Source organism: Aplysia californica, unplaced genomic scaffold, assembly GCF_000002075.1.
Source record: "Aplysia californica isolate F4 #8 unplaced genomic scaffold, AplCal3.0 scaffold01698, whole genome shotgun sequence".
NCBI lineage: Eukaryota > Metazoa > Mollusca > Gastropoda > Aplysiida > Aplysiidae > Aplysia > Aplysia californica.
The window spans coordinates 12,595-22,580 of NW_004798968.1; the positions used below are offsets into that span (position 1 = coordinate 12,595).

General features: G+C 45.9%; 4 protein-coding genes across 4 annotated transcripts in view; all 4 read right to left on the reverse strand.

Moving 5' to 3' along the window:
• Nucleotides 1-9: 9 nt before the first annotated feature.
• On the reverse strand, nt 10-5,219 carry LOC101851703 (chitotriosidase-1-like). Its single transcript, XM_013090933.2, has 9 exons — nt 5,028-5,219; nt 4,579-4,764; nt 4,027-4,161; nt 3,172-3,439; nt 2,317-2,505; nt 1,597-1,963; nt 1,088-1,253; nt 638-823; nt 10-218 (listed from the first exon to the last, which is right to left on the reverse strand). Exons 1-9 carry the CDS (start codon nt 5,217-5,219, stop codon nt 69-71), a joined length of 1,839 nt encoding a protein of 612 aa, XP_012946387.2. The 3' UTR covers nt 10-68.
• LOC118479065 (chitotriosidase-1-like) lies at nt 3,899-6,010 on the reverse strand. Its single transcript, XM_035973683.1, has one exon. It carries the CDS (start codon nt 5,962-5,964, stop codon nt 5,533-5,535), a length of 432 nt encoding a protein of 143 aa, XP_035829576.1. The 5' UTR covers nt 5,965-6,010; the 3' UTR covers nt 3,899-5,532.
• A 267-nt stretch (nt 6,011-6,277) lies between these two features.
• LOC101851916 (acidic mammalian chitinase-like) lies at nt 6,278-9,848 on the reverse strand. Its single transcript, XM_035973687.1, has 6 exons — nt 9,499-9,848; nt 8,990-9,155; nt 8,541-8,726; nt 7,988-8,122; nt 7,153-7,420; nt 6,278-6,486 (listed from the first exon to the last, which is right to left on the reverse strand). Exons 1-6 carry the CDS (start codon nt 9,846-9,848, stop codon nt 6,278-6,280), a joined length of 1,314 nt encoding a protein of 437 aa, XP_035829580.1.
• The window catches only part of LOC101852146 (chitotriosidase-1-like), a 29,910-nt gene continuing 29,771 nt past the window's right edge, over nt 9,848-9,986 (reverse strand). The window contains exon 11 of the mRNA XM_013090937.2: nt 9,848-9,865. Coding sequence (XP_012946391.2) covers nt 9,848-9,865 — 18 coding nt within the window. The remainder of the gene's footprint in view (nt 9,866-9,986) is intronic.

Sequence of the window (9,986 nt, forward strand, 5' to 3'; positions counted from 1 at the left end):
GACTGTGAGGACTGTGTTTGTGTGTGAAAGTCGGTACGTACGTAACCTACTGCACGTATAGTTCTGAGTCAGGCGGAGCTTACCTTCTCAGTCATGCTCTGTACATCGTCGTAGGCAAGCCATTCCCAGTGCGAGTTGCGTTGACCGTAGGCAAAAGGTACTCTGGAATCGTCCATCCACACTCTGTTCAAGGTGCCGCTCATGATCATGTCACAAATCTGGGGAGACAATGAGCTTGATGAATGTAACAATAGTGAGTTGTCCATGAGGTTTAGAGCTGATGGCCCTTGGAAGAAAGAAAAATCAAATGAAGAATACCAAGCAATTGTGCTGAAAACGTGAATGGTACGACCCATTGGAGCAGAAGACGATGGGACTGACAAAAATTATTTTTTTACTTTTGTGTTCTTGTTCTGAAAATCAAGAGCATGAATGTTGATTATCCTGTTAAAGTACGTATTAGTCTTCAGTGAAAAAAGAACATATCCAAACCAAAAAAACAAATCCACACAAGAAGAAAAGCTCACTAAAACCAAATTCAATTAATTTCGCTATACTGACCCAATGGCGTCATTAGCTCATTTATGACCACAGAACAGTACACCTACAATAAAACATATCCTGACTATTCCCTCACCTCATAGTACGCCAGGAATCCCGGTGTAGCACTGTATGGTCCCACATCGCCACCTCCAAGAGACTGGTTTCCAACATGCCACTGGTCAGCAGCCGACATCCGGAAGGTCCGCCCGTAGGTGGCAGCTCCCATCACCAGTTTATTCTTGGGTACACCAAGCTCGTGCCACCAGGTCATGGAAGCATTCTGAGACACGGAACAGGAACGCGGACATGCTCAGGACAAGTCTGGAGGCTCGCAACACTCTCACAACAGACACACTCCTCATTCTACGTCTCATTATTCACACCCCCACCAACCCTGCACTCCAAACCGCCAGTCTCTTCTTTAATTACAAAACCGCCACAAAAACTTACCTACAACACAACACCTGTCCAAAACCCTGCCATTCACAGACAAAATCTTTCACACGTGTGTAGGTCACACAACATATATGTGCTATAGACTTACCTGAGAAAGCAGAGATTCCGTGGGGTCGTGTCGGTCTTCGTCTCTCACGTACAGAGGACTCTGATGTCCCAGTGTGAGCGACCAAGAGCCATAGTAGTCGTAGGCCATCACATACACGTGGTCCAAGTACCTGAGGGCAAACAGTGGCACAAGAGCTCCAGTCCAGCTATCACAGATTGGGGCAAACGGCATGAGCAACAGCTTAACACGCACGGATACTGACAACCAGACAATTACAAAGAAAGGCACGTCTCAGTTTCCTACTAACGTCCTTCAAATTCATCTCGCAGTCAGTCCTATTCTAGATTCATAATTGTACTTGTGTCTGTGTGTGTGGAAGGAGCAGGGGGTGGGTTCTTTAAAAAATCATTGTAGTTTGAGACACTTCACATGTCTTGTTTTGGCTGCTTTTTCAACAAACTCATTTATTCTTCTACACAATACCATGAAAACTAATATTGTCTTGGTGGATATGGAGTGAGACGAAGCATCAAGTAACTAAGACTTACTGTTGAATGATCTGTGGCTCATATGATGCCTCTATCTCTGTCTTGTAACCGGACACAGCAGCGGTCAAGAGCAGGCGGGGCTTGCCAGATGCCTGAGCTTCTACACTAAAGTGCTGGAACAGAGCTTCACACAGCTGGGAAAACTGGCTTCTGAAGGAAGCGCCTGGAAACTCCCAATCCAAATCCAGGCCGTCAAAGCCATGAGTACGTAGAAAAGAGGCGGCGTTCCCAGCAAACGTCTCCATGCTGCTCATTGAGGCTGTGATGCTTTCAAATGGCCAGGTTCCCATGGAATAACCTCCCACTGCAAGGTGCACTTTCAGCTCGGGGTTCACAGACTTCAGAGCCATTACTTGTGCGTACAGATCTGTGGATGGCAACACTAGATGAAACTCAGTATCATCACACCAGTGTATGCTGATGTGCATGTGTGTTTGTGTGTAAATATTTCTTGTGTATGTGTGTGTATGTGTGTGTATGTGTGTGTGTGCGTGTGTATGTATTTGTGTGTGTGTGTGTGCGTGTGTGTGTGTGTATTTTGTGGAGGGGGGAACGGAAGAATTCATTAGAAAGAGAAAGACTGTGCACCTGTCAGTGTGTTGGTATGTGTCTGAGAGAGTGCGTGTGTGTAATGTGTGTGTAATTTATATGTGGGTGTGTTTCTGTGCCAGTGAATGTTCTTAGCGAAATGATCTTTTAGCTAATACGTAAGACACCTACCTGCATCATTCCACTCTACGGTTGTCAGGGTCAGACTGGCTGTGTCGATGTAGGCAAAAGCGTACACAATGTCCGTACAAAGGTAGGGGTCAATGTTAGCCACTGAGTAGAGGCCTAAACCAGGTCTGTATTGGGCCCAGTTGGTAAAGTAGCAGGCGATCACGTGATGGCTTTCATTATGATGGACACCTGCGAGGAACACAAGATATTTTACACACTGTGCACGAAACATTGACATTTCCACAACTTCAAGGCTCCCACTCTGTTACTGGCAAGATTGTACACACATTTATCATTATCTTTACTGATGCATTCTCTTTAGTACTCTCCAGGGAAATGTTTTTTCTTGTCGGTTTTAGGAAACACGTAGAGAGACAACCAACATAAGCTTTCGTAGATAGAAGATGGCAATAGTCCGAATACTTTGATGAATCAGTACATGTGTGTCTATAAAGAAACTTCGGGCCGAGAAGCACCCGTGTGACACATTCCATCATGCACTTCTCTATGACTGAAAGCTAAATGACTTAAACTCATTAGAGCAGCCATTATAATTCCTGACTTTTCAGTATTTCTGCTGCCATGTTATGCTCATCTATGTATGTATTTGTGCATTTAAGTTAAGTGTGCATATGACTCTCAAAGACTTTCCAGGCCACCTCTCTAAAAACGGTAAAATACCATGAAAGAAACATAACGCTTTCACGGTGCCAGGCAGAGATCCTACTATAACCAAACCTACTATGAGAGTTTAGAGATGCTCTCAGAGTAGGAATTTACATCTGGCTGGCAGTTGGCTTCAGGATAGAGCTACACTGAAACTTGCCAGATAAGGTTCTCACACTTTGGACCTACCCGGGGTGGCCGTTGAGCTGTGCCCGCCACTCATGATGTCCGTGCTACTGGACGTAGAAGATGGCGACCATGTGGGTGATTGAGGAGATGGCAAGCTCGCGTTAGCTGGGCTCAAGGTCAGCGGCTGACTTCCAGGACTCCACAGGCCCGCCTTCATAGCTTGGATCAGAGGGTAGGGACCTTCCCCACACACTTGGTCTGCAAAGTCGTCAAAGTCCACAGTCCAGAACATGGCACCGGCCAAACCTTCAGCTACGATGTACGCAGCCTGTGAACAGAGACGGGACGCCTGAGTGGACACCTGTACACACATCTTCTGTTTTCTTTCTCACCTTCACTCACCATCTTTCTTGACAGTCTTGTTTCTACTCACCGTGGACCAATGGGAAGACGGCTCACAGTGTAGTCTGTTTATAGAACTCGCTGAAGCCATCACACAGCAACAACTGACTTCATGGGTGCGGATGTGTAATATGCCTGGGTGTGTAATATGTGTGTCATTGTGTGTATGTGACTGTGTGTGCGTGTATGTATGTATGTATGTATGTGTGTGTGTGTGTGTGTGTGTGTGTGTGTGTGTGTGAGTTTGTGTGTATGTGTGTGAGTGTGTATGTATGCATGTGTGTGTGTGAGTGTGCATGTACGTATGCATGTGTGTGTGTGTGTGAGTGTATGCAGGCATATTTGTGTGTGTGTGTGTGTGTGTGTGTGTGTGTGTTTGTGTGTGTGTGTGTGTGTGTGTGTGTGTCTGTTTATGCCTGTGTTCTGTGTTGACTGTGAGGACTGTGTTTGTGTGTGAAAGTCGGTACGTACGTAACCTACTGCACGTATAGTTCTGAGTCAGGCGGAGCTTACCTTCTCAGTCATGCTCTGTACATCGTCGTAGGCAAGCCATTCCCAGTGCGAGTTGCGTTGACCGTAGGCAAAAGGTACTCTGGAATCGTCCATCCACACTCTGTTCAAGGTGCCGCTCATGATCATGTCACAAATCTGGGGAGACAATGAGTTTGATGAATGTAACAATAGTGAGTTGTCCATGAGGTTTAGAGCTGATGGCCCTTGGAAGAAAGAAAAAACAAATGAAGAATGCCAAGCAAATGTGCTGAAAACGTGAATGGTACGACCCATTGGAGCAGAAGACGATGGGACTGACAAAATTGATTTTTTTTTTACTTTTGTGTTCTGAAAATCAAGAGCATGAATGCTGATTATCCTGTTAAAGTACGTATTAGTCTTCAGTGAAAAAAGAACAAATCCAAAACCAAAAAAACAAATCCACCCAAGAAGAAAAGCTCACTAAAACCAAATTAAATTAATTTCGCTGTACAGCGCCAATGGCGTCATTAGCTCATTTATGACCACAGAACAGTACACCTACAATAAAACATACCCTGACTATTCCCTCACCTCATAGTACGCCAGGAATCCCGGTGTAGCACTGTATGGTCCCACATCGCCACCTCCAAGAGACTGGTCTCCAACATGCCACTGGTCAGCAGCCGACATCCGGAAGGTCCGCCCGTAGGTGGCAGCTCCCATCACCAGTTTATTCTTGGGTACACCCAGCTCGTGCCACCAGGTCATGGAAGCATTCTGAGACACGGAACAGGAACACGGACATGCTCAGGACAAGTCTGGAGGCTCGCAACACTCTCACAACAGACACACTCCTCATTCTACGTCTCATTATTCACACCCCACCAACCCTGCACTCCAAACCGCCAGTCTCTTCTTTAATTACAAAACCGCCACAAAAACTTACCTACAACACAACACCTGTCCAAAACCCTGCCATTCACAGACAAAATCTTTCACACGTGTGTAGGTCACACAACATATATGTGCTATAGACTTACCTGAGAAAGCAGAGATTCCGTGGGGTCGTGTCGGTCTTCGTCTCTCACGTACAGAGGACTCTGATGTCCCAGTGTGAGCGACCAAGAGCCATAGTAGTCGTAGGCCATCACATACACGTGGTCCAAGTACCTGAGGGCAAACAGTGGCACAAGAGCTCCAGTCCAGCTATCACAGATTGGGGCAAACGGCATGAGCAACAGCTTAACACGCACGGATACTGACAACCAGACAATTACAAAGAAAGGCACGTCTCAGTTTCCTACTAACGTCCTTCAAATTCATCTCGCAGTCAGTCCTATTCTAGCTTCATAATTGTACTTGTGTCTGTGTGTGTGGAAGGAGCAGGGGGTGGGTTCTTAAAAACATCATTGTAGTTTGAGACACTTCACATGTCTTGTTTTGGCTGCTTTTTCAACAAACTCATTTATTCTTCTACACAATACCATGAAAACTATTATTGTCTTGGTGGATATGGAGTGAGACGAAGCATCAAGTAACTAAGACTTACTGTTGAATGATCTGTGGCTCATATGATGCCTCTATCTCTGTCTTGTAACCGGACACAGCAGCGGTCAAGAGCAGGCGGGGCTTGCCAGATGCCTGAGCTTCTACACTAAAGTGCTGGAACAGAGCTTCACACAGCTGGGAAAACTGGCTTCTGAAGGAAGCGCCTGGAAACTCCCAATCCAAATCCAGGCCGTCAAAGCCATGAGTACGTAGAAAAGAGGCGGCGTTCCCAGCAAACGTCTCCATGTTGCTCATTGAGGCTGTGATGCTTTCAAATGGCCAGGTTCCCATGGAATAACCTCCCACTGCCAGGTGCACTTTCAGCTCGGGGTTCACAGACTTCAGAGCCATTACTTGTGCGTACAGATCTGTGGATGGCAACACTAGATGAAACTCAGTATCATCACACCAGTGTATGCTGATGTGCATGTGTGTTTGTGTGTAAAAATTTCTTGTGTGTGTGTGTGTATGTGTGTGTATGTGTGTGTGTACGTGTGTGTATGTGTGTGTGTGTGTGTGTTACGTGTGTATGTATGTGTGTGTGTGTGTGTGTGTGTGCGTGTGTGTGTGTGTGTGTATTTTGTGAAGGGGGGAACGCAAGAATTCATTAGAAAGAGAAAGACTGTGCACCTGTCAGTGTGTTGGTGTGTGTCTGACAATGTCCGTGTGTGTAATGTGTGTGTAATTTATATGTGGGTGTGTTTCTGTGCATGTGAATGTTCTTAGCGAAATGATCTTTTAGCTAATACGTAAGACACCTACCTGCATCATTCCACTCTACGGTTGTCAGGGTCAGACTGGCTGTGTCGATGTAGGCAAAAGCGTACACAATGTCCGTACAAAGGTAGGGGTCAATGTTAGCCACTGAGTATAGGCCTAAACCAGGTCTGTATTGGGCCCAGTTGGTAAAGTAGCAGGCGATCACGTGATGGCTTTCATTATGATGGACACCTGCGAGGAACACAAGATATTTTACACACTGTGCACGAAACATTGACATTTCCACAACTTCAAGGCTCCCACTCTGTTACTGGCAAGATTGTACACACATTTATCATTATCTTTACTGATGCATTCTCTTTAGTACTCTCCAGGGAAATGTTTTTTCTTGTCGGTTTTAGGAAACACGTAGAGAGACAACCAACATAAGCTTTAGTAGATAGAAGATAGCAATAGTCCGAATACTTTGATGAATCAGTACATGTGTGTCTATAAAGAAACTTCGGGCCGAGAAGCACCCGTGTGACACATTCCATCATGCACTTCTCTATGACTGAAAGCTAAATGACTTAAACTCATTAGAGCAGCCATTATAATTCCTGACTTTTCAGTATTTCTGCTGCCATGTTATGCTCATCTATGTATGTATTTGTGCATTTAAGTTAAGTGTGCATATGACTCTCAAAGACTTTCCAGGCCACCTCTCTAAAAACGGTAAAATACCATGAAAGAAACATAACGCTTTCACGGTGCCAGGCAGAGATCCTACTATAACCAAACCTACTATGAGAGTTTAGAGATGCTCTCAGAGTAGGAATTTACATCTGGCTGGCAGTTGGCTTCAGGATAGAGCTACACTGAAACTTGCCAGATAAGGTTCTCACACTTTGGACCTACCCGGGGTGGCCGTTGAGCTGTGCCCGCCACTCATGATGTCCGTGCTACTGGACGTAGAAGATGGCGACCATGTGGGTGATTGAGGAGATGGCAAGCTCGCGTTAGCTGGGCTCAAGGTCAGCGGCTGACTTCCAGGACTCCACAGGCCCGCCTTCATAGCTTGGATCAGAGGGTAGGGACCTTCCCCACACACTTGGTCTGCAAAGTCGTCAAAGTCCACAGTCCAGAACATGGCACCGGCCAAACCTTCAGCTACGATGTACGCAGCCTGTGAACAGAGACGGGACGCCTGAGTGGACACCTGTACACACTTCTTCTGTTTTCTTTTTCACCTTCACTTACCATCTTTCTTGACAGTCTTGTTTCTACTCACCGTGGACCAATGGGAAGACGGCTCACAGTGTAGTCTGTTTATAGAACTCGCTGAAGCCATCACACAGCAACAACTGACTTCATGGGTGCGGATGTGTAATATGCCTGGGTGTGTAATATGTGTGTCATTGTGTGTATGTGACTGTGTGTGCGTGTATGTATGTATGTATGTATGTGTGTGTGTGTGTGTGTGTGTGTGTGAGTTTGTGTGTATGTGTGTGTGTGTATGTATGCATGTGTGTGTGTGAGTGTGCATGTACGTATGCATGTGTGTGTGTGTGTGAGTGTATGCAGGCATATTTGTGTGTGTGTGTGTGTGTGTGTGTGTGTGTTTGTGTGTGTGTGTGTGTGTGTGTCTGTTTATGCCTGTGTTCTGTGTTCACTGTGAGGACTGTGTTTGTGTGTGAAAGTCGGTACGTACGTAACCTACTGCACGTATAGTTCTGAGTCAGACGGAGCTTACCTTCTCAGTCATGCTCTGTACATCGTCGTAGGCAAGCCATTCCCAGTGCGAGTTGCGTTGACCGTAGGCAAAAGGTACTCTGGAATCGTCCATCCACACTCTGTTCAAGGTGCCGCTCATGATCATGTCACAAATCTGGGGAGACAATGAGTTTGATGAATGTAACAATAGTGAGTTGTCCATGAGGTTTAGAGCTGATGGCCCTTGGAAGAAAGAAAAAACAAATGAAGAATGCCAAGCAAATGTGCTGAAAACGTGAATGGTACGACCCATTGGAGCAGAAGACGATGGGACTGACAAAATTGATTTTTTTTTCTACTTTTGTGTTCTGAAAATCAAGAGCATGAATGCTGATTATCCTGTTAAAGTACGTATTAGTCTTCAGTGAAAAAAGAACAAATCCAAAACCAAAAAAACAAATCCACCCAAGAAGAAAAGCTCACTAAAACCAAATTCAATTAATTTCGCTGTACAGCGCCAATGGCGTCATTAGCTCATTTATGACCACAGAACAGTACACCTACAATAAAACATACCCTGACTATTCCCTCACCTCATAGTACGCCAGGAATCCCGGTGTAGCACTGTATGGTCCCACATCGCCACCTCCAAGAGACTGGTCTCCAACATGCCACTGGTCAGCAGCCGACATCCGGAAGGTCCGCCCGTAGGTGGCAGCTCCCATCACCAGTTTATTCTTGGGTACACCCAGCTCGTGCCACCAGGTCATGGAAGCATTCTGAGACACGGAACAGGAACACGGACATGCTCAGGACAAGTCTGGAGGCTCGCAACACTCTCACAACAGACACACTCCTCATTCTACGTCTCATTATTCACACCCCACCAACCCTGCACTCCAAACCGCCAGTCTCTTCTTTAATTACAAAACCGCCACAAAAACTTACCTACAACACAACACCTGTCCAAAACCCTGCCATTCACAGACAAAATCTTTCACACGTGTGTAGGTCACACAACATATATGTGCTATAGACTTACCTGAGAAAGCAGAGATTCCGTGGGGTCGTGTCGGTCTTCGTCTCTCACGTACAGAGGACTCTGATGTCCCAGTGTGAGCGACCAAGAGCCATAGTAGTCGTAGGCCATCACATACACGTGGTCCAAGTACCTGAGGGCAAACAGTGGCACAAGAGCTCCAGTCCAGCTATCACAGATTGGGGCAAACGGCATGAGCAACAGCTTAACACGCACGGATACTGACAACCAGACAATTACAAAGAAAGGCACGTCTCAGTTTCCTACTAACGTCCTTCAAATTCATCTCGCAGTCAGTCCTATTCTAGCTTCATAATTGTACTTGTGTCTGTGTGTGTGGAAGGAGCAGGGGGTGGGTTCTTAAAAACATCATTGTAGTTTGAGACACTTCACATGTCTTGTTTTGGCTGCTTTTTCAACAAACTCATTTATTCTTCTACACAATACCATGAAAACTATTATTGTCTTGGTGGATATGGAGTGAGACGAAGCATCAAGTAACTAAGACTTACTGTTGAATGATCTGTGGCTCATATGATGCCTCTATCTCTGTCTTGTAACCGGACACAGCAGCGGTCAAGAGCAGGCGGGGCTTGCCAGATGCCTGAGCTTCTACACTAAAGTGCTGGAACAGAGCTTCACACAGCTGGGAAAACTGGCTTCTGAAGGAAGCGCCTGGAAACTCCCAATCCAAATCCAGGCCGTCAAAGCCATGAGTACGTAGAAAAGAGGCGGCGTTCCCAGCAAACGTCTCCATGTTGCTCATTGAGGCTGTGATGCTTTCAAATGGCCAGGTTCCCATGGAATAACCTCCCACTGCAAGGTGCACTTTCAGCTCGGGGTTCACAGACTTCAGAGCCATTACTTGTGCGTACAGATCTGTGGATGGCAACACTAGATGAAACTCAGTATCATCACACCAGTGTATGCTGATGTGCATGTGTGTTTGTGTGTAAATATTTCTTGTGTATGTGTGTGTATGTGTGTGTATGTGTGTGTA